Source organism: Genypterus blacodes, unplaced genomic scaffold (assembly GCF_046128005.1).
Source record: "Genypterus blacodes isolate CSIRO-AG114 ecotype Tasmania unplaced genomic scaffold, CSIRO-AGI_Gbla_v1 ptg000052l_1, whole genome shotgun sequence".
Lineage (NCBI taxonomy): Eukaryota > Metazoa > Chordata > Actinopteri > Ophidiiformes > Ophidiidae > Genypterus > Genypterus blacodes.
Genome location: NW_027466864.1, coordinates 3,710,084 through 3,734,499, shown reverse-complemented (window position 1 = coordinate 3,734,499; position 24,416 = coordinate 3,710,084). Strand labels below are relative to the sequence as shown.

The window sequence follows — 24,416 nt, the reverse complement described above, 5'->3', positions numbered from 1 at the left end:
TGTGTGTGTGAGATTGTGATTGTGTGTGAGATTGTGATTGTGTGTGTGATTGTGATTGTGTGTGTGATTGTGATTGTGTGTGTGTGAGAGAGAGATTGTGTGTGTGTTTGTGAGATTATGTGTGTGTGAGAGATTGTGTGTGTGTGTTTGTGAGATTGTGTTTGTGAGATTGTGTGTGTGTGTGTGTGTGTGTGTGTGTGTGTGAGAGATTGTGATTGTGTGTGTGATTGTGATTGTGTGTGTGAGAGAGAGATTGTGTGTGTGTGTGTGTGTGTGTGTGTGTGTGTGTGTGTGTGTGTGTGTGTGTGTGTGTGTGTGTGTGTGTGTGTGAGAGAGAGAGATTGTGTGTGTGTGTGTGTGTGTGTGTGTGAGATTGTGTGTGTGTGTTTGTGTGTTTGTGAGATTGCGCGTTTGTGAGATTGCGCGCGCGTGTGTGTGTGTGTGTGTGTGTGTGTGTGTGTGTGTGTGTGAGAGATTCTGTTTCTGTCTGCCTCCGTAATAATCCATCTCATCATTTCTCTTAACTTGCCCAGCAAATCTCAGCTGGACATGAGGGATAATTTGTTCTGGTCTTTGGGGACATGTAAGTAATGCTGTTTTATTTTGCCAGGTGCTTGTTATTTGTGAGTTTTCTAGAAGCTTGCAGACTAACATGGCTTTTACACAAGCAGATCAGCTTCTGCCATCAGTTTCACAATGATTTCTGTCTTCTGGTACACTTTTGTCAGTCCGTCCTCTGGTTACTGTAGGTCCACATGTTCGGACTGATTGGCTTTAAACGGCACCTATCCTGTGATGGGGTACTTGGAGAGTCTGTAGGTTTGGGCAGGTGAAGTAGGGAGCAGGGAGGAAACACGTTGCTATGCCGTTGGACGCAAATGGCAACGTTGGCCCATAGAAAACCTCCTCCTTCCCCTCTGTGCTCAGATCCAGCACCTGAAAAGTCAAAAGTTATCAAATGTCCTTGCACGTGTTTCTCATAATTTACAATCATATTTGTCAGTTATAAATATGGCTTGGTGTGTATTCAAGGACTTTTCATTGCAAATAACACCAACAGTAGTTGTTTTGGGTGGCCTTCTATTTCAGAAGTCAGGTGGTGTACACTTCTTTTGGGTGGCAGACGCATAGTGCAGAGAGCAGAACACATTAGGCGATTTATCACTGTAGCACTTTTTAACTCTAACTCTAAACTCTTCCCCACTCGTCCCTTGCATCACCTTTTTTCAATCTGGAGTAATACAAAGCCGCAAGTTTCCGAAATGTCATTGGCATTTAGCAGGATTGTTCATTTGCAGTGAAGTTGTAATCACCTAAGAGGCTGGGTTTCGCCTGCATTCACTTGTTGGTCAGCTCAAAAAAGGTTCTGAACCCATCTCCTAAATTCGGGCTCTTCTCTTAAATACAACAGTCTAATTTATCCCACAATAGACAATGAATTAGTATGTTAAAACCCTATAAGAGCCTTGGTGGAGAGGTGTGCTTTACAGAACGCACTTCCACTAATAACCTTTTTTAAAGCATTATGTGTGTGTCAGAGGTTATTGCTGTTTGTTTTCAGAACAAATTTTACAACACTTAATTTTCATCTGTATGTTCAAGCTAGTAAAAAAAAAGAAGGATTGGTTCTTTGCCCAGAAACTGTTTGAGTCCTGGCCCATTTCTGAACATAACAGGATGTAAGGTGTAAGTCAGTTCAATAGCTACATGATGAACTGCTCTGCCGCTGTTTCACAGATCTTTTTTTATTGCATCAGCAGAACATCATCAGTAAAAAAAAGCTGAATTCATCTCCGTCTATGTGATAATTCTGAACTGTCACAACTGTTATGAAGCCGCATCTCTCACCTGAATACATGCCAGAGGCTCATTGGTCCAAATGGAGTATCCCCCGACCACATAGATCCTGTCATCGTGGACGGCTACTCCAGATTCATTTTGACCTGGGGAGGACAAGCGACACTATGCTTCACTGTGCCAGGCAGAGGACAATATGACTGTGTCCCCTGAGAAGGAGACGCAGAGCGAAAATGGAGAAAGATGTGGCACCAGGGGGACAGAGTGGGAAATGGTGTTCAGAACAGCAGGAACACACTCCTGAGTTTGTCTTAAACTTTTGCAGACATAATGGGAGGAAAGTATCTAAGTTTTAATTCTCCTGGGCTCAGTGATGTCAGTGGTGTCGGCCTGGACGGCACAATTTAACTCTCCACTCCGCCTTAAATTTATTTGAATAAGAACTGCACTGGAAATCCAAACGGCCCGTTGAGTTTGACATATCTTAACATATCGTATATCTTTGTTACTGGCATTCCATCCCACCTCCATCAGACAGGCGGCTGAAGATGCCCACCGGCCCAATGTATGTATGGGCATGTGTTTACATCGTACATCATCTGCCACCCCCACACAAGCATTATGTATTGTGTGTTTATGTAGAGACAGACGGAAAGCCAGAGAGCCTAAATCAACCTCCAAGCAATAAAAAAATACTGTCAACTGGGTTTTATTGACATGTGAGGTATAGCCATCTGCTGCTGATGTCTTTAACTTCAAACGTCTAATGAGAAATTGTAACAAAGACGCAAAGATTGCAGAGACAATTTAAAAAGGGAAAGAAAAGCTGATCGGCTGATGTTTGACGAGTGGAAAGTCACAAAGTGTTCAAATTCAACGGGTACAAAATAAATCTTTTTACTTTACTGAATAAACATCTCAGGAGGACATGTACCTTGTAGTAACTAGCAATTACAGATTCTGATTTTATATCTTCATATCAACATTCTTTGGTTCTTTTTTTTCCTTCCACTGAGCTACACTTGGAAAATTCACCTTTAGTCACAGCATCAAATGGCAGTGCGATATAACGTATAAAGAACTGCGATACCTAGAATATACTGCCACAGCGTTTGTTGGTGAGTCCTCTGGCTGTGGACGGATCACTCGGTGGTTCAGGAGGAGCTTGTGCATTTTCATATATCACGTATAAACCCTAACTCCGAGAACAAGTTTCCCCAGCAGCACCTAACCCCGACATCACCATTTCATTTTGGCAAGTGGAGCAAATCTGTGGCGTTAGATGGAATCGTGCGTGCTTCCCCGTTGGTGGCCCACTTTGTAGGTGTGGGTGAGTATTGCTATTGCACATTGCTATGTGCTGCTCTTTGCAGCAATTATTAGTTAAAATGTGTTCTATCAACTGAAGCTGTTTGTGTCTACAGCTAAATGAAAGGGGGAGGTCAGAGAAGGGCTCACAGAGGACCAGCTGTCTATCTATGGGTGTGTGCATGTTCACATGTGTGATTCCATCATTCTGCCCACCAGTGAGGAGGCTGAAGGAACAGCGAGTCCACTGGTCCTGGTCCATGTTGTAGGAGTCGATATGGCGGACCAGGATGCGGTCGTTGTTGTAGTCCAGGTCGTTCCCACCCAGCACATAGAGCTGCCGCCTCACCGCTGCCATGACGTGGTAAACTCGCCTCTGCAGCATGGGACTGCGGGCCAGCCATTGGTCCTGCCACGGGTGGAGGTGGTGAGGAGCAGGTGGGAGGGAAGAGAGAAAGGGAGAAAATGAGGTGATGCGGAGGAGAGGGAGGTGAGTTCCAGTGTGAGAGGGAGGGAGAGAGAAACATGAAGAGGAGAGAGAGGATGAATAAGAAGATTAATATTTAAGCATATCCATGCATGGGTAATTGATGTATGCTCAGTGCTAGATAAATAACGTGACACTAGAGCTCTGGTTTGTACTAATGACTTCCCTCCCTATTTCTAATCATATGTTTCAGCCACTCCATTTTCTACCCAGGATCCCTGCACATCTCCCTAAGTGTGTCGAAGCAAATTCTTTTTGGCCGTGTGTGCATGTGTATGTGTGAGTGCTTGATTGAGGGAGAGAAAGCGCGTGTGTGTGTGTGTGTGTCTGCTGGGAGCTGACGGGTGGCCATCTGTTGAGGGTAGAGTGGGTGGGGGGTTGCTGTTGCTCTGGCAGGTGAATGTAGATTCATGGTGAATACAAATGAGACTCTCACTCTTGCTCACTTTTTCAATTCCTTCCACATCAACATGTAGAAACACAAACCCATATGGACGTGCAACCCACACACACACACACACACACACACACACACACACACACACACACACACACACACACACACACACACACACACACACACACACACACACACACACACACACACACACACACACACACACACACACACACACACACAGGCATAACTTCATATAGGATGTCGCTTATCCAAGATGTGAGATCCTTTCACTGTTGAGTTATAATCAGAAACAAAAATTGCCAAATCCTTTTTGAATACCTTTGCAAAGATCGTTACTAGGTGTTACTTCTACAAATCAGGTACTTAAGCGTGTTGCATAGAGCACTAAGTGTCATCTGCTCCATTGTTACCTGTTCTGGGTCGTACACCATCAGTCGATTCTGGTACTGAGCCGTGTTTGTCACTCCACCTGTTACCATAAGATAAACATAATGGGCTTGAATGGCAAAAAGGATGAAGCAGTGTGTCGGCGGTAAATGTCACTGAACGCTGAGTGTGTGTATGAATCAACGCTAGGTATCGTTCAATAATTCCCTATAGTATTATCAGTTACTTCCTTCCTCGTAATGTTTCCCTGTAAGGCAGCTTGTTCTAACTCTGCTTAAATGGTATTAAAGCCAAGATGCCAAAAGGAAATATTCTAGAAGTTACAACAATTTCCAACATACACTATTTTGTATCAGATCACATACAGAAGTTAGGTTTTGTCTCACAGCTTGAGTTTGCGAAGATGCAGCCTCCCTCCAGTCAGTGGACTTCAACAAGTTAAATATACTTACATACTCTATAGTATCCTTTCTTAAATATCTATACGTTAAGTGTTGGAGCTACAAGCAGCCTTATAATGTAATGTATTGGATTTTATAGCTCATGGATTTTCACCTGTATAGTAAATAAAGGAAGTGTAGGAAAACCAAAACAAAATTCCAAATGTTCTTAGCTTCTAACTTCACAAATGGATCTTTTGCGAGTGTTGGTGTAATGCTGATAAGAAGTAACTCAGGTAAACAAATGTTTGTATTGCATATTAATGCATTTTCCCATTCGCTGTCCGATTTCATTTGGCGCAAGAAAAGTTGCCATTTGATTCCGAACCTAGTGTGCATGTTTGTGTTGAGTTCCTTCTTCCCATCTGTGTGTACCTGAGACCCAGAGCAGATTGTCGGCCACACAGCCAGCATGGCAGGACAGCGAGCGGTCAAAGGGTTGGACAAACATCCATTTGTTCCTCTTGGGGCAGTAGCGCTCCACAGAGGGCAGAACCTGCCTCAACTCGTTCCTGCCCCCCACGGCGTACAGGTACTGGCCCAGGGCGCCGAGGACAAAGTGTTCTCTGCAGGCCTTCATGGAAGCAATCTCAGTCCATCGGTTGCCACGGGGATCATAGCGACAGGCAGTCCTCACCGCGCATGTCCTCCCGGTGGCGTGTTCCACCTCGCCACCCACCACAAACAGGAAGTTCCCCATAACAGCCACACAGTGATGGCTACGCCCTGTGGGCATCGGCGCCAGCTCGCTCCAGTTTGACCCGCCTGCCACACGCACGTGGTCCTGGGTGATCGGGTTGAAGTACCGTAGCTCCCTGACTCTGCTCACCTCACGTTTACGCCCACCAGCAATGTAGAGGGTGAGGGACTGGAAACGTGGCCTGGTCCGGGCTGACTGATGGAGGGGCTGGGCAAAGGTGGCGTGGTGGTAGTCTAGAGCTTCATCCACCAGGGCGGCGGCAGTGGGACTCGACTGAACCAGAGGGTGGCTGCGGGCCAGGTGATGCAATTCAGGGATGTCCATGAGGCCGTAGCGGACGTGTTGCAGTAGATCCTCGGCATACTGATAGCGACAGTCGTGTTCCAGCCACAGAACGACCAACTAGGGACAGAGAAGGGAGAGGATGGTGAAGAAGAACAGACAGCAAGGCCAGGGAGTTCATCACAAGAGGGCAACCACAGAGGGAGGAGACAGCAATGAAATGAATGAGTGATGATAGAGCAAGCAAGGAAGTCAGTATGAAAAGAGCCGAGCCTGATTTGGAGTGTGATGGAGTAAATAATTAAGAAAACCTGATAAAGAGGTGATTTCCTTTTTACTTGAATTAATATCATAAAAGGGTTTGAAGAAAGAAAGAAGGAAAAGCAAAGATATTCTAGCTGCTCCAGTTTGGATGGCATTATGATCTGATGCTCCCGCTGCCTCTACCTACATCCAGGTGCATCACACACTCACACCAAAAACACACCTGTATACATATGGGCAGCATTTAATAGAGACTGTGACAGTCCATATCCACGGGCACACTGCTTCATTTAACGCAGACAAACTGGGTTGCGGGGCAGAGATTTAATTGGACTTGAGAGCGGTGGAAGGTTATTTAGCTGCGGCGGTGTAAGGGGAGGGGGGGGTGCCGATCACCGATACCATTATCAGGAAAACAAAGTGGGTTTTAACCCAATCTGTGCAGTGACAGGGAACTAATAACATCAACTTTGTAAGGCAATCAAGATGGGTGACATACTGTGTTTGTACAGAGGCGGGCACGGGCAAATTGGGCAAAATATAGGTGAAAAAGTAAGAGTTTGAATAATACACTTGGTGGACCACAAGGTGACTTAAACATCATCACCATCATCATCATCACAGCTGTGACCTGAGTGAAATGATACCTGAACCCTTCCAGCGTCACCTTGAGTGTGCACTCCAGTATCAACACATAAATGCAGCATTTGATGTATAATGTATACACAAAAGAGTCAATGATATCCTGGCATTTCAACTCATACACACACACACACACACCCCCACACACGTCAGGATTCTGTCTTTCTGCGCTATCTGTGCCACTTTCCTTCCTCTATCGCTCACCCCTCCTCCACTCTCCTCCTCAAAGCTCTGAAGTGACAGTGTCTGTGTGTGTTTGTGTGCGTGTGCGTGTGTGTGTGTGTGTGTGTGTGTGTGTGCGTGTAAGTGTACATGCACTACGGCAGCTGACTGTGAAGGTCACGCTGCATCACACAACTTCCTCGGGGCACGGAATAAATCAACTCCTTCCCCTCCACACTGAAAGCGAAAGAAGTGTGCGTGAGCTTGTGTGTGCGCGCACGCACGTGTGTTTGTGTATGTGAGACCACAAAAGAGAGCGTGAGGGACACAGATAGTGAGGAAGAGTGGTAAGAGAAAGGGGGGGGGACAGGGCAAAGGATGGCAAGAAAGAAGAGGGACGGGAAAAAAACAAGCCAGAGAAAAATGTGATTTCCTGAGACTCCGAGAAAACTCTGAGTGACGATGATTGACGGCTTGGCTATATCAGTCCAGTATTGGTGTGCTTCCCTCACCCTCCCCCCAATCTTTCGGACGGCGGCCCGCTTGCCGTTTGCTTCCGTCTGATGCCCAAATTAACCTTCTGGGCGAAGTGAAGGAGGCCCAAAGCAGCCTAATCAGAGGCTGATTATGGCGGCGGCGGCTGGCTAAAGGGTCAGGGTAATTGTGCCATCAGAGGCCTGATTGTTTTCAATCAGACGGGCAGCCGAGTGACAGCTGGGGGATTGGGGCCCTGATGGAGCCGCGGTGGGCCTAATCAGAGAAGAGAGGAAGGGGAGAGAGAGAGAAAGAGAGATAGGGGGGTGGGTAGGAAGGGACGGGGGGAGGCTGATTGGTGCAAATGAACAGTTAAAACGGCAGTCCCCACCCCACACTGCAAGCTTCACTCCCCAATCTCCACACATCCGCCAGTCCATCACAGGTGCACACGCACACGCACACTAGGATGCATGGGGTGACGCAACAGTCACACACGTGCACACATGGTCACAAACGATCCTCTCTTCTTGCTCTTACTCATCAATGTCAACAACAAACATACGGATGGCTGTGTTTGTAATGTTTTGTAGAACGCATCTCTATTTGTACTATATTGTGTTTTTGTTCACTCTTCCTCATTGCCAATATGCACTTTGTTCTCATTTACAAAGTGATGATTGTTTCTCACTTTATTTCCTATTAAAATATTATTCCAACAAAGTATAACTATAATACCGCCTCCCTCCCTTTCTTGCAGGGTTAAGTGGAAAACTCACACTCACTCACGTACACACACACACACACACACACTTCCTCTACCTTCCATATATCCTCTTCACTGAGGGAGGTGAGGTGGTCGCTCTTCAGCACCTCTCTGAGGAGGCGGTAGGGGAGCTGCAGTGCCTCCTCCTGACGGCTCTGGCTCAGCTCAGACAGATGCTCAACCAGGAAGCCCACCACCGCCTCCTCCAAGGCCGGGAGGTGGAACAGGTCGGCCACACGGTACAGCTCCAGGTAGTTCACACTGCTCAGCTCCTGTAGGGGTCAGATTGATATACATAAACAATTGAGCCTTAAATAAAGCATAAACACATGCATGAGGATGAGGATGACATTTTCTCCCCTCCGCATTGTTCTGAGAGCTCTTTAGAGAAATATGCAACATTCACGGGGTTAATTCCTGCAAGTGAAATACTGAGAAACTGCTGTGGGTCGTGATTTGTCTGACGAATTCCGTTAAGATGCACCTTTAATTTAAAGTTTTTTTCGTTAAGATGTTACTTTGTTAAGATTACATCACCTAAATATCACTTCATTCAAACAATGTATCTTTAGGCAATCAATCATTATGTGACATTATTATCAGCTTGAGATGCTCTATAGATTGTTTTGGAATTAATCAATCCCTTTGACACAAACACTCACACATGCAAATATTACCTTTGTACTTAAATATGCATTATATATGAATTCAGGTTAGATTATCTTTTGAATAATTATATTTAATGCCAAATGTGGAGCTTCAGACAGACACGGGGGCAGAGGGAGGAGGTAAACTGGCAAAACCAGCTCGGAGTAGTGGAATCAGACTGCCATCTACTGGTTGGTCTTCAGCATCATAGCAATATAAATCTGCATCCGGTGCCACTTTACCTTCTAATGCTTTCAAATCTGTCTTAATTTAAATATCTATGTGCTTCAGGGTTTAAAAGAATGACTCCATTGAATGATATTCTATGCCAATCAAATTTGTACAGTGGTAAAGACTGTAGGAGAGTGAAATAATTTGATCAGTCACCTGGGTTCAGGTTATACAGTATATAAATCCCAATATTTGTGATATCTTTATAAAATGCAGTGGGGAATGTTGCGGGAAGAGTTTCTGGAATCATTTTCTGAAGAGATTGAACTTTACTGGAGAGATTTGTGGTAAGGAGAAAATAAGAAAAAAGAAAAGTGAGGTCAACTTGCTTTTGAGAGATGCGCTGACCTTGGACGTCTGAAACACACTGTATGTTTCATCACCCGCCTCCATCATTTCATCACAGTTTAAATAGATTCAGACAATCTAAGTTGACTGTAACCAGGTAGATTTGGAAGTGTACTGATGTCAGCTGTTATACGAACATGAAAGCCACCTGTGGGTCCTGGAAATTCATTGAACATAGTATGATAACTAGATTGTATACAGATTATCATTTAAATTCCTGGTGTGTGTGGATTCTATTGATTTATTTAATATTTCAAAATGTAATTTATTCATTCATAAATGAATATTGCATGTTATGATGCCTGTAAGCTTTATATTCTTAAAACAATTAACAGTCAACATTACAAATAGTGATGAAGATAATAAATAACAATAATGTCAACCATTGCTACCAGCAGATGGCACACTAGAGCATGATTTACAGCGGTGATGTAACTGTTAAATTGAGATAATACAGCGTGAGGCAGCAGGGATTTGTCACTTGCTAAGGCCAGGTTAATCACTAAAGACATTACAGCAACTCAGAAGCATAATTAGCAATATACCCTGTGTACTATGTGTATGTATGAAAGAAAATAAATGAAAGCCTCTGCAAATGCATTTAATGGGAGAGAGGAAACACCACCGTGTGTATCAGATATGATAAGATGATTCTGTTCTGGCTCTAAGCTGGATGTGCTGCTGTTGCCAAATCCAAGAGTAAATCCTTCATTGCCACAAGGATGAAATACATGAAGTAGGCTCAAGGATGGCCTAGTTCTTAAAAACTACACCCTGCAAACAGACAGTGTGGATTAAATACCCAAAGTGCATATCTATCCATCTTGTTAAGTGTCCTTGAGGAACACATTGAATCTCTGGGTTGTTCTGTCCCTGATCCTGGTCAATGATCACTAACCTCTCTGTGAAATCTCTCCTGTGAGCAGGACAAAAGACAAATGAATCACTATCAAAGACATTCATTACAGATTTCCCTTGTTTGGAGCTCATTTGTTTCTTATTTGGGTAAAGGACGACTTGATTAGATTCTGGGGAAGATACAGTTTGATCCATTTCCCATACTGCGTTTGTCGCACACATTTGTCGCACATGGGAAAATATTGCTCGAGTGAAACATCGACAATTTCACTGTTTGACTAATTCTTGTTTATATGATTACAGAAACTTGAAAAAATGAAGGAGTAATTGATGATTAAGGAGGAGAGTTGGTACTTGTGTGGGCTGTTTTAAAGAAATCAGGCGAAAACTAAAGCTGACTCGTTAAATATCATGTAACTAATCCTGGGTGCCTTCATGACCTACAAATTGTCTCCCAGCTGAGAAATGAAATTCTGATGCGATAAAGATAAAAAAAAAAAAAAGAAGGAATTGTTGAATAAACTTAGCTTTTCTGCTTCAACTTCAATGTCATATCTTATACCTGCTATGCCCTGCAGACACTTGATATTTCCTGAGTGAAAATATCAAGTGACCTCGTCTGATCTCACAATGTTTTAAAATGTGATGACACTGCAGGAATTCTAATGACCTGATAGGAATCATGTAGTTTTGTTCCTGTGAATCAGCAGTGCTCTGATGAGGACTGAGAGAGAGAGAGAGAGAGCGAGAGAGAGAGTGTGTGTGCGCGTGCATACCTGGATGAGGTAGTGGGAGCAGAGGCTGAGGAGCTCCAGCAGCTGAAGGTGACTGCCTGCAGACAGAACGTCCTGGATCACCGCTGGCTCCAACAGGATCTGACCAGAGAATAGGATCAGATGCAGAGAAATAATGGCAGAGCGTGTGTGTGTATATGTATATACGTAAATACAATTAGCTCTAACTTCTTACCAAAGGAGTTCATGGAGTTTCTCACAAATAGGTGGAAACAATAAAAGCAGAAATCGAAAATGCTGCTACCATGACGACAGTAGCCTCAGATGTTGTTGCTATGAGAGACCCTCTGTCTTGCACTCAGTCATTTTGAAACTCGACACACATGTTCATTATGGTTGCTTGCTAGATTCTCTGCCTGCTTAACTCCTTGAAGATCGTTGCCCACCAGCTTGCCTACTTACTATTATAATTAAGTCACTCTCCACTGGGCTGGTGCCTGCTGCATTTAAAATAGCTGTGATCAAACCTAACAAACAACAAAACAACTCTGGATCCAGGCACTCTAAACACCTATAGGCCTATTTCAAACCTACCAGCTGACAAACTATCTACGTCTAATATTATCAATCTGGTTTTAGGCAAAGAACATTCTGCTCTTAAATGTCAATACTGAAATGCTAATCCCAGTTTCCAAATTGGCACTTCAGAACATCGTTGTAAATCTTTGTAACGGTTCCATAACAATAAACAACCTACTTGTAACATTCGACCTGTCCTTCAGCAACTATATTGACAATATTACGAAGGTTGCTTATTTACATCTCCTCAATATAGTCTACTCTTCAAAACTGCAGCTGGTTCAAAACACTGTAGCCTGACTCTTAACCAAACCCCACTCAGGCAGCTCATCCCGTGTGGCGACGCGCAGGGTTCCCCCGATCCAGGTGTGATGGGGCAGCAAGAGGCTGAACCTTCCAGTAACAGCCTCAGGGTCAAAACTAAGAGCGGGTTGGCATCTACCTTCCTCAGCTTGTGTTTGCTCACAGCCATGCAGCTCTACACACCTTCTCCTAAATGTTTTCATTGAAGGTGCAGGTTCCCTTCTTCTTCTTATATTGTACTCACTTCTTCTTCTTCTGTACCTGTTGCTCATAAATCTATTCAAATATCTAATTCATTATTGCAATAATGAACCCATGAAACTAAATATCCCACAGGCTACATTACACAACAGACTAACCCACTTTAGATGAAATGTTTTGTTACAAAGAACCAGAACAAACCTTGATAATAATTTTAGAATTACTGCCCTACATAGCCAACTGCAACAATTTTCCTTTGTAAAATAAAAAATACCTGATGCTAATATAACAGATACATGATATAATATCTTTATATATATATATCTTTAACATAAACACAAAACATCTGCTATGTTTGCCAAGGATCCTGCAATCAAGTGAACATATTACGCATTCTGTTATTTTCCCTCATTTATGCCTCATGTTTATATGTCGTATTGCTGGAGGGGTGTGTGTGTTGAACATTGATATGATACAATATAGGCTTAAATATGTTTTCTCTTTAAGTAGCTTTATGTACACATTTTCCATTCTGTATGCCCACTATTCAGTCAATCACCAGCAAAGCTTCTGTAAGAATGATTGACGACTATTGAGATCATGACATCAAAATTACACTTTGATTTAGGAGAAAAATACAACTCAGAGCTCCGATTTTAATTCTTGGCATTTTTGACGGATATAAGCCAATTAAACTGCCACTTAAGCACAACACACGCTGATTTATTTTTTTTTACTTCCTCTCTGACGCAGACAACAATCTACACTTTGTGAGATCTGGCAGGCAGCAAAATTGAAGGCAACTAAAAATAATAACTGTAATAACTGTAAGTGAGCACTCTTCATTTCCTGCTGTCCTCTCCAGTCCAATGGTCCTTTTTGAATTCGAGCACTTCAGCCTCGCACAGCGCAAGTCGGTGTTATAACACCGGGCCTAGTTCGCAGCTGTGTGGGAGTGCTTCTATAAACCATTATTCATTGCGCTCACTTCTTGTAAGCGTTTACCTGGAGAAGAAGACAAAAGGAAAAGCTTGCACAACAGGCCGTTATTGCATCTAGTCTACTCATATGCACACAGGATGTGACCAGTGGAAGCTTATTCCTCTTTACTCTTGCAGTTGAAACTAGAAGAACTGGAATAACAATAAGATGTGCGCTCTAGAAAGTGTTACATCCATTGGCAATAAAACTGACATGGCAACAAACAGATGTCGTGTTTAGGAATGATTAAAGAAGGTGTGATATCTGCTGTGCTGCGTGTTTGTTGGCATCCCATATACAGTAATTGAAGTCATATCCAAATGCATCAATTTTTTCCCTGTCTGAGTGTATCTTGTGGCAGTACGTCTCCTCACCCTGCTGGCCTCTGATAGGATGTTAGTAGGTCATTACTTATGATGTGGGATAAGCATATTGCCCTCATCTCATCTGCTATCATCTCCACTGGGCAGACAGGAGCTGGGCCAACCAAATCAGAGAGGCTCCCCCGCCTGCTTCTGACCTACTTACGCCACCTAGCCGACTCATTCTCACTCATTTCCACTGTGGGAATAAAATTAGGAGTAATTACTAAGTTCCTGGCCTTTCTGTATACTGTGTAAGCCATGAGGCTGAGCATCAATGGCACTAAAAGGGTCAGTGAAGGTTATTATAAATAATCACACACTCAATCTCCATTGATGGGTTGAGAGACGTGATGGTTTTGTGCTGGTGACATAAGGGCGGTGATGTGCCAGAGGATATGACTCACACTGTCTCGCTGCTTTAGTGCAGAAATACAGTAACATGTTCTTGTTATGCCAGGAGGGCATATTATTTTCCCTCAGAGATATAGTGTGGGTAGGTTTACCCCAACATGTTTCACAACACTCAGTACCTTCAGACACAGGCTACCAAGGTGCCAGACAGGTATAGGAAATCCTCCCTATCAGCTGCCATCAGATTGCGTAACAACTCCCAGGATGGTCCAAAGCCTCTATTTTAATGCATTCTAATTTAATCAGATCTTCTAAGGATTTGGTACTTTTTTCCATTTATTTTATGCAGGTTTATATTAGTACTTGACTATTTTACACTTACACATACCTTACATAATTCACATGACTAACTATTATTTATGGACTATTTAGTAATTGGTTTCTTTCATGCATGAATGTTGTCAGCTGCTGTAACACTATCATTTCCCTTTAGGGCTCAATTAAATCAAGTAAGTAAATAAATAAGTGTCTCTCTCTATCTAATAACGCCCTTTAGTCAGTGTGCTACAGGGGAAAGTAGGAGTTGGCCAGTCTGTTGTTGTGCATTTTTGCAGCATTGCAAAGATTTCAAAATAGAACTCATAACATAGAAATCTGTATAATGTGTCCCTTCTAAATCGGTTTCTGTAGTTGCCAGAATATTGCTCAGCAGTAATATGATGCCAAATGTCTGAAAGCTAAATTTGATACATCCTCTGCATAACATTCTATCCAAAGTCATTCTGTAATTGAAAACATTGCTGCTGCATTATATATCAATGCAGTAATGTCCAAAATTGGTGTTTTGTTTTATTTTGGTGACACATGTTGTGCCATCTGGTGTATTTGATTGGCTACCCCCAAATGTCACCTATGAAGCAGATGGCATGGGGAATACTATGATATCATTTCCTTGATATTTGCAGGACATAAAAGCTTTTGACAAACCACTGCTGATGCTTCTGGCAGAGTAAAAGCGATCATTTCCTGTGTATTTTCCTGGGAAAGGACAAGGCACGTTGAAATGAAAGGGTTTCAAGAACAGGATACAAATTAAATCACAAATGTGTTCCAGGAAAAGTAGGGAAAAATACATGTTTTCATGTGTAAACGCTTGCACAACAACAGACATATGGTGTAAAAACTCAGGCTCACCTGCCCAGTGTAGGCGAAATCTAAAGCGTGCTTCAGGCCAACGCTGGTCACTCCCTGCAGGGTCACTTCATCTGCCTCACTCTCCAACATACACAGGCTGAACATGGCCTGAAGATGCATGAGAGAAACATGATTTACTCTTACAATATAATAATAAATGTTGTACAGTATATAAATGGACCACAGAGACATTTCACAGATCATTTTTCCTCCTTTGTTTAAAAATAATTGGCCATGTCAAAGCAGTAAAATGCTGAATTGGAAATTGACCAAAAAATCCTTGACAAAAAAAAAATCAATCAGGCTTTATTCTTCCAATCCCCTTGTTGACTCTATTGGCTGTGTTTTACAGCATGGACAGGCTGAAATATAGGTCCAGTGTGTATAGATGCTACAAATACAGCAGAATAATGAATCAAAACTGGACAGAGATAACAGTCTCTGACCCTCCTCATCGATTTTCCTGCCTTGGAGCCACAGGTCAGCAGAAATAAATAGCACAATCAGTACTTTCTGCTATGCAGCCTCAGAGTCTTTCTCTACTGTCAATACAGAGTCACACACACAAACATGTGCACAGCACACTGTAAGTGAAATCAAAGCAGCAGACTAGCCTTCTGCAGTTGGGCCCTGCTGTGTGTGAATCCAGCAAGCTGCTTGCTAATCAAAGCTATTGACTGGTGTCACACCATGAAGGGATGATGGAGCCATCGATCAGAGCCAACCAGCACAGAGCAGCCGTGTGGAGGAGAGATCGAGTTCAGGGCCATATATCAAATGTGGCAATGCTGAAGATCAACATCTCTATATCTGTGATCGGACAAAGTTTTTAGACCTTTAACCTGCAACTTTTCAAGTTTCGTTGACTTTAAAATGTTTTTCCGCTCGATTGTATTAGAACAAAGATAACATCCATCCATCAATTCTCTACACCTGCTTATCCTGTGCAGGATAATGGTGCCTGGAGCCTCAGCTGACTTCTGAAATCTAATTCTAGTCACTGGAGACATTGTTTTCCTCCAGTTCTCTTGACTGAAGATTATGATCTAGAAGTAATCTGCTCCCCAGTCCCTCTTCACTATGTCTAAGAGTGCCAATATTATAAGCCTCAAACTCCCTCAAGCCACTGTTGCATCCCTGTATTGAAAACAACATTCATTCCTCTCACGTGTCCAACCCTCACATGCATGAACAGTAACCAGGCACAAATGCCCTCCTCCTACAAATGGACCCTATGTATCATGTTGTGAGGGCGATTCCCAAGATTGTTTCATCATGAGGCTATGCTCAGCTTTTTACAGAAGCCTGCATGTTCGCTGCTTGGAACCTGGCCTTATTGATTCATGGCTGTGCTAATTAAAAATCCACTGGTTGAGCGAGCACAGGGAGGCATGTAGCAAAGCCTGGGGTGTGATTGTGAGCTGTGGTCAATGTGTTTGTGCGTGTATTTTCATGCCGTTCTGGGAAAGCAGTATGTGCACACTTTCATGTGGTCATTTTGTTCCAGTGTGAAGGTCAAGAGAGGACGTTCGGAAGGAACATGGCCGCTCCCGACCTTGGAGGAGGAGCCGAGAGAATGCTGGTAAGTGATGGATGGCTTTTCTGACTTGAGATATAGATCCAGGGCAGAGCTACAGAGAGCCACCGAGCCCTGCTCTCACTGCAGTCAGTCCACATGATGCTGCAGTGCTGCAGACCTGCCAACAGAAATCACGTGTCTTGTGCACCCAGAGAATTATTCGAATATTCAATGAAGCTATTTCCAACTCTGACAACCACCAGTTTTCATTCAGTTTTTTGGATGTTTTTTTTTTTTAAATCCAGTATTGATACAGATTGTTTTGATTTTCAGTTTTTTTTTTTTTCCAACACACATTTCAAGTGCGGAAAAAGTAAAGTATACCATGAAAAGCAGTAATAATACTTCAACAAGTGATTGTTAGGTATGTTTACACTGGATTAAATCAAGTCTTGCTCTACAGTCAGGTCTTGGATATTGTAAGTGCAAACCCATAGGTCTAACTAATCTCTCTCTCTCTCTCTCATCAGCTAATCCGAGGCGTTCCTTCTCTTCTCCAGTTTTAGTCATGACTTCCACAATCCAATTATGTCATAGCTGTCACACTTTTAAATAAGTTTATTTTCCTAGATTCCTATCCACCTCGTCCACTCCTCCTCCAGTATCCATCAGAGCCTTCCACATAGAGCCATCATGCTCCTGGCCTTGCCCAGTGAAGTCCTAAAGAGGCCGGCTCCATCCCATATCTCATCCTTGACTCAATCATGGGGAGCCTTCCATTATGGCTTTGGGGGGATAGCACCACATGAAACCCCCTTTATAGATGAGGTCTAGTAGGAAAAAGACCTTCCCCTTTCCACCATTACTACCATGAATGCAATAAATCTCCTGATTGAACTCACATACGTAGTTCTTGTGTAAAATGTCATATAGGATTTGTACAATATACCCAGCATCTTGCAGGAAAATCGATGAGATTCCAAATGGGAATGGAGCAAACTGTTTATAATAGTTTGTAGTGCATGTGACGGATTGCTTTTTAGCAGCCATAACAAATGCCCCCTCAGAGATCAATATGCGGTAGATTGTGTTATTTGATCAAATCAAATTATATTGGAAAATAAAGGATGTGGTCTGCTGCAAGTCATATGGGGTCTAAACATGTTATTGAACAGCACTGTGTGTTAAGAGTTCAGGCAATAACAATGAGTTATGTGTAATACTGCATGACTGTGTGTATGACGTGAACTTTTGAGACCATGAAGGCTTTTGATCTTTCTGTACTCGCTGTAGGGCAAGATGACAATACTATAAAACTGTCAAAGAAAAGATGTATGCGTTTATGTTTGTATTTTCATTAGAGAGGGGGAAAGCTGAGGGTGGTGTGTGACGGACACGTGACTGATCTCCCTGAGCTGTTGGGCCATCTTAGTGATGTGATGGTATTGGAAGAGGCAGGTGACACGTCCAGGACAATTCCCAGGTAAACAACTCACGCTTCAGGTATCTCATTACAATTACTCATGTCTGCTCTGCGACATAATGTGTTGTAATCACCGCTCTGTGTGTGTGTGCGTGTGTGTGGTTTGAAAGAGACAGGGACATTTTTCACGAGGCACCTTCTTAACTCCTCATTCCCTCAATAAATGAAACACATTGGAGCAGTCGGATGACAAAGTGAGGATAATGTTGTTAAGAGGAAGAGGAGCAGAGAGAGTTTTGTGCTTACAGCGGCAGACTGATCTAATCATTTGAGTTCAAAAGCAACATTGCTTGGCTCAGCTGGGACTTTCAAATTTCAAAATGCAGCCAAAAGACCAAATAAGAACGATAGTGAAGAAGGACGTACCAAAAGAGTGGAGGAGTGCGACTCACCCACCTTCAATCCTCTGCAGAGAGAAGTATAAATATCCTACACACAGACACACAGCCTACACACTGAAGGAATAATCACACAGAAGGAATAATCCCTGGGTGACTTGGACATATTTAATCTGCCTCTCATTTTCAAGAGGGATTAATTTCTCCTTGGTAATCTGCTCAGAGGTCCTAAATCAAATCTCATCAGCATACTTTTCCCTGTGTGTGCCATCTCACTAATCTCCTGTCTGGCAGCGTGAGTTTACCTAAAGCTGCCCCAGCAGGCGTTGACAGGAGAAGACTAAACACGTATACAGTAGTAGTTTGCATCCGGATCACCGCTGTGGTCAATCATGATGATGATGATAACGAGGATAATGATGATGATCATGCAATGATGACAAAGTCCACACAGTTTTCATTTTCTCAACACAGCTGTGTCCTCGACTCACCCGGAAGTAATCACTGCACGCAGCCAGGACGGCTTTGTGGGCGTGGAACTTCTGCTCGCCGGCGACCAGAGTGACATCACACAGCAAGCCGTCTTTCCTCTGCTGGTTGAGGGCTGAGAGGACTGAGTCCTGGTGGGACTTTGACTGGCAGAGCCTCTGTCCTGTCAGCATCTCCCTGCTGTCGCCCACACACACACACACACAGAGGAAGGGAGGACATGTAATTAAAATGTGCACCTATGGATTATTACTATTATTAGTAATTATTATTATTTTGACTACTACCTAATACTATTACCACCATTACTTTGTAGTATTGTGATCACTTCTGTTGGTACAAAGATAGCCCAGTACTCATCAAATCTATATCAAAGGATAATTTCAATTTGCAATCATGTGCACATCCCAACAAATGATTTATTCAGCTTTTGAGGCCTGCAACCAATGTTTACAACCATTATTGTTTAATATTACAATGTTTATATTAATAAATTAATTGTTTGATCTGTAAAATGTCAAAATAATATGACAAGTGTCCTTCATGTGCCCAGAGTGCAAAGTGATGTCACCAAGCTAAATCATTAAAAATAACCATTTTTTTGAGTCGTGATTGTGAAAACACCTCTCCACAAATATCTCCACGTATTTCCATTCAGACAGTCAGACTGTGTGGACGGGGGTAGATGATGAGCACAGCTTGTGTCTGGAAGAATGTTGCTGACTGATGGATTTATAGAGATGCTGCTGGCAGAAAGTAAAGTCTGCTTTTTCAATCCTTTCTCTGTTCCCCTCTGTGTGTGCTCATCTATCAGCAGCACACCACCATGTCTGTCCAAATCCATCTCTGTCCACTTACACTCCTCATTGGCTGCCACTCTGCTGGAGGCTTGTTCTGTCACCTTCACGGCAACGGGAAATAAGGCAAATAATGTGTGTGGGTATGTGTGCTACAAGGGGGGCAGGGATGAATGATGACTCAACATGTTTGTTATAGTTGGGACTCTGCCCGAGGAGGAGCAAAGGGAGAAAGGACAAGATTGCAAGGCTGGATCAGAGTGAGGGCAAGAGACACAATCTAACTAGTCAGAAAAGGCAGCAGTGGAGGTGGAAGAAGGCCTTTGATGCATTTGGTGATAATGAATTGGTTACAGGCATAAAGCAATCTCTGTCCAGTGACAGTGGAAAGTAAGACCCCCCTCATTTTTACATTGACTACACTGATGCATCTTGTACTTTTTTGTGTTGCCCTGATAACGCAAGTGAACTTTATTCCACAAAGTAAATTAGGTTGACCTCAGTGTGACCTCAAAAGAACAGGTGTAACTAATAACATTGATGATGGATGTGTGGTTTTGTTTGCCGGTGAGCACCGAGCCACCATTCACAACAAGAGGCTTCTAGTGCTGGTAACCAATTGGAATGCAGCCATATTAATGGAATTGGTTACACCTGTGTTTGACAAGTCAGTGTCTCAATGAGGAAGATTCATTAATCAATCATTCATGGATCTTCCTAAAGCTAAAATATATTATGACACCCTACGCCTCCCAATATGTGTCTAGACTTGTTCGAATTAGAACCTATCATACGGTTTATTTATTCAAGTTCATATTGCCTTATCATATATATCAAAATACAGTATTTCTAGATAGTTAAAAAATACCTTTTTATCGTGAATGCTGTATTTAATCTGTTTTATATAGTATCTTGCCTTATTGTATACTCTTGCAATTACTAACAATTATTCAAATGCCATGCATACCATTATGTGTGATTACAGTTATCCTGGTTCATTACAGTTTGGAACTACACTGAAAACTATACCATAACAGGTGCAACAAACCTCTAGATGTGTCTGTGCACTGAATATACATACATACAGCCCTGAGAACAAGGCTAATTGTTATGATCAGCAGGCGACAAGTTATTTTAATGTCGAACCCGGTTACGCGAACACAGACACCAGAACATGGAATCAGGTGTATAAAAGAATTTAATAAACAAACACACAAACCAGGAGGAGGCTGGGAACATGGAGGCTGGGCGCTGCAGCTGGAGACGGTGAACATAAAACGCTTGACAAAGCTGAAGTGAGTGAATCCCAACAACAACAGAATACCGGAGTGCGGGAAAAACAAAAGGTCCACTCACTTAAACTAAAACAGCGCAGCATGCAACGAAACGGAGTAGTGGGTAGGTAAGTAAGTAGTATTGAGAGTTTAGCGAGTAAGTAAGAGAGTGAGTAAAAACTCTACGGCAAGCATGGCTGGCTGACCTGGAACATAAATACCACCATTGACGAGCACTGAAATGGTGATCAGCTGTGTGGAATCAGGTGGCGGGAACAGGGATCAGGTAGCCACGCCCATCCAGGGACAAACACAAGTATGAAAACAAACCAATAGAAAAACAGAGCGCGACCACGCACAGATCCTAACACTAATATACCTGTAATAGATATGCAGGGCATTCAAAAGCAACACATGAAGGATCCTTGCAAAAAAAAAATACCTCTCCTATTTGTTAAATTAAAGAACTTATATTGGTGATTTCAAGGCAAAATGTTCACCCATCATCAAGTGCAAAGTGGGGTTTGATTCCCAGTATCTACTTGGGTTGTTCGTTCAGTGAGGTAAGGTAAGGTAAGGTAAGGTAAAATACAGACTAGGTTTGGACATTCCAAATTGAGGAGAAAAAAAGAATCAATGTCAATTGGCTGATATTAGTATTGTTCAATAATTCATTATTAGTCTGGCTCTAGTTGTCTTCTTAACTTAATTCCCTCTCTACGCAAGTTCAACCCTCCCCTCATATTTCCACCCCATTTGACTCACGCCAATTTAACACCTCACCAAAGAGATTGGTCATGTTCACCTCTCTGCTTGCTCGACGCCGCCTGCTCCTGTATTGGAAATCCCTTACCCCTCCCTCTATTTTGCAATGGCTGAAGGATACAATGTTTTGTCTTAAACTCAGGAAAATCAAGTACACTATGAGGGGCCACACTGATAAGTTCTATCAGAGATGGTAACCATTTCTCTCTTACTTCACAGATCTACAGGCTATGCCAGACCAGTGACCGAAAACCTGAATACCAAATAGTTCCTTATTATTTTTTCATTTTATTCACATCCCAGGCAGGCCAGGACGGGGTTTTATGTATGCAGGGTTGTGTGACTGCAGGGTTGGGTCGGGTCTTTGGGTGGGATGTCCTCTCTTTGTTTTTTTTGTGTCTCTCTTCTCTCCTTCTCTTTACCACAGCCTATGATGCGATTTGCAGTAGCCTACATTGCTGTTTGACATCATCCTGTAAAAACTGTATTACCCTATGAGATCATTGCATCAACATCACTGATGCTATCCTGGACTCTGCGTCCACACTACTGTGCCATGCGGCCGTGGCTTCCTGCTATTACATTTTCAATCTACTTGTACCTCATATTGCCTATTGTACCTCAGGGTCTACGAATAAAGTTTAACAACAACAACAACAATGATAATACAACCTTCCTTCGCCCTCTCTCTTTCTCTCTCTCTCGCTCTCATTTCCCCCCTCTTTCTGTATAAAAAATGATCTCCAAAATATCCTATAACTGTATGCGCACTGTCATGTAAAATGTTTGCTTCAATAAAAACATAGTGAAAAAAAGTGATGATAATGATCCAGTATTAGTCTGGCTCTAGTTGTCTACTTAACTAAATATCCTCTCTACACCATGAACTGTCAGCACATACTGTAAACACAACATGTATGCATGCATTGACCGGGCCACCTACCTGAGGCTAGGTTCAGAAGGCATGCCCATTGAAAGAACAGAGGATGTGGAGATAGAGGTGAAGGGGTGGTGCAATAAGGCTCTCAGGGACTGTGGACTCCTCACTGGACACATGCATCAGCCTGATAGGACAGAACAGCATGTCAGCTTTCGTCAGCCTCAGCATGACAACCTCCCTGGTGACATGTAAAAGGATGCAACCCATGTCTTGGCGACACTGGTGTCATCTTTAACATTCCAACCTTCCTATAGTTGTTCCCCCAAGCCTTTTTTCAACTCCAGCTCACACTGTAGATGCCACAGGCACTCTCTTCCAGCAGAAGAAATAGACAACCTCACCACTTCTCAAAACAAGGTGGGAGTCCAAATTACACCAAGTCCTTCTGGTGTAGCTACAACCTTGACATAATGTGCTACACACTTGAATGTGATATCCCACAATATACTGTGTAATAATATCCAGCAATAATATCCAGCAGCAAACGAGTGAAACAGAGGTCAGCGATGATGCGCTCTGAAACCATATAGCTGCTCTGGCAACCGATTGAAAACGCTACTCACTATACAGTAAGTTACCTGAGGGTCTTCACTGATGCTTCTATTACAGATTAAGGTTTATGTTTGCATGGATTAGTGTGGGCACAGTATACTACCACCTGCTTCTGAGTGTGTAGTCCTCAGTGAGATCTAGTTATCGATCCATTCATGAGTGACCTTCAGACGCATGTCTGCTGTAGACTGATGAAAGAGATGTAGCGGTCCCTGTGGTCCTCACACCAACATCAACACATGCCACATGTTTTAACTTAATCTTAAGGAGTGTACATGTGATGATGTGTACAGAATATGTATGAACCCAGACAAGGTACAAATCAGACTTAATATTCCCTCTTAAATGAAATTTGGTTACCCTCTGTAGCTGACTGCCCAAGGAAAAATATGTTTAGCCATTAGTCTCCTCAGGCTCCATACCACGACCAGTTGAAGGGGTTCTGATCATGTGAATAGAAAAGGGATGTTTTTTATTCTTTACATTTTTGCTTACATTCCTCTGAAAATATAACGTGCCTATATTTAGAGTCTCATCATCACAACAAGCTGACCATTGTTCCCGGCAAAATACTGTAATCCCCTGAGGCAAACAAGCTATGGCTGTTGTATTTTACGCACAAGAGACAATTAGGATTTACGCACGAATAGCGCGCAGGGAGGTGAGTTGGAGGAGGAGGAGGAGGGTTCGGGTTGTTGCCAGCTAAGCAGACACCATTCGTGCATTAACTGTCACTTTTTAAAAGCTCCCAGCTGTCAAAGGGTTTCCTAGCAACAGGCCAGCGCCTCGGTCCACAAACTAAGAGGACGAAGAATAACCAACAAAATAAACCCTGTTGCTTCCATCACAGAGCGCGCCCCGAACATTCAACAACAAACTGCGATGAAAATATGTTATTTCTTTGCAGGGATTTTTTTTAGCTTTCTCTTGATGTGCCACGAGCTTACGCACCTCATATGAATGTGTTGAGAGTGGGTCCCGTCCACCTTGGCGGAGCCTCCGGTAAAAATGTCATTGGATGTCCGAGCTTAATCTCCTAAACATCCGCAGAGAAATGAAAGAAGGGCGCAACACCGAGCCTATATGATCAGTTATCACGGACACTTTATTGGTTACTCTGTAGCACCTAAATTATTACATTGTAACCCCGCCTTCTACATAGCGGTCACATGAATAAGGACAGATATGGGATACAGCGCCCCCCAATTGGTAAAAGAAGAATTGAAGTGATGAGGAGTCTGGCAAAGTGTTATGTGAGAGAGAGGTTCCAGGGACTCCAGAACAAAATGAAGCATAATCATCGGCCTTGGGATGACTAATTATAAGGAAAAATGTT

General features: G+C 42.9%; 1 protein-coding gene across 2 annotated transcripts; it reads right to left on the bottom strand.

Annotated features, from left to right (window-relative positions):
- Window positions 1–435: 435 nt before the first annotated feature.
- On the bottom strand, window positions 436–22,554 carry klhl32 (kelch-like family member 32). Of its 2 annotated transcripts, XM_076150449.1 has the most exons (10): window positions 22,532–22,554; window positions 18,755–18,932; window positions 14,924–15,031; window positions 10,992–11,090; window positions 8,187–8,402; window positions 5,216–5,942; window positions 4,424–4,482; window positions 3,322–3,514; window positions 1,849–1,943; window positions 436–936 (listed from the first exon to the last, which is right to left on the bottom strand). In XM_076150449.1, the coding sequence occupies exons 1-10, from the start codon at window positions 22,552–22,554 to the stop codon at window positions 775–777; spliced, it is 1,860 nt and encodes a 619-aa protein (XP_076006564.1). In that variant the 3' UTR covers window positions 436–774. The 2 variants fall into 2 exon arrangements, with proteins under 2 accessions (XP_076006564.1, XP_076006566.1); XM_076150451.1 differs by lacking the exons at window positions 8,187–8,402; window positions 18,755–18,932; window positions 22,532–22,554 and having other exon boundaries at window positions 14,924–15,043.
- Between the last annotated feature and the right edge of the window lie 1,862 nt (window positions 22,555–24,416).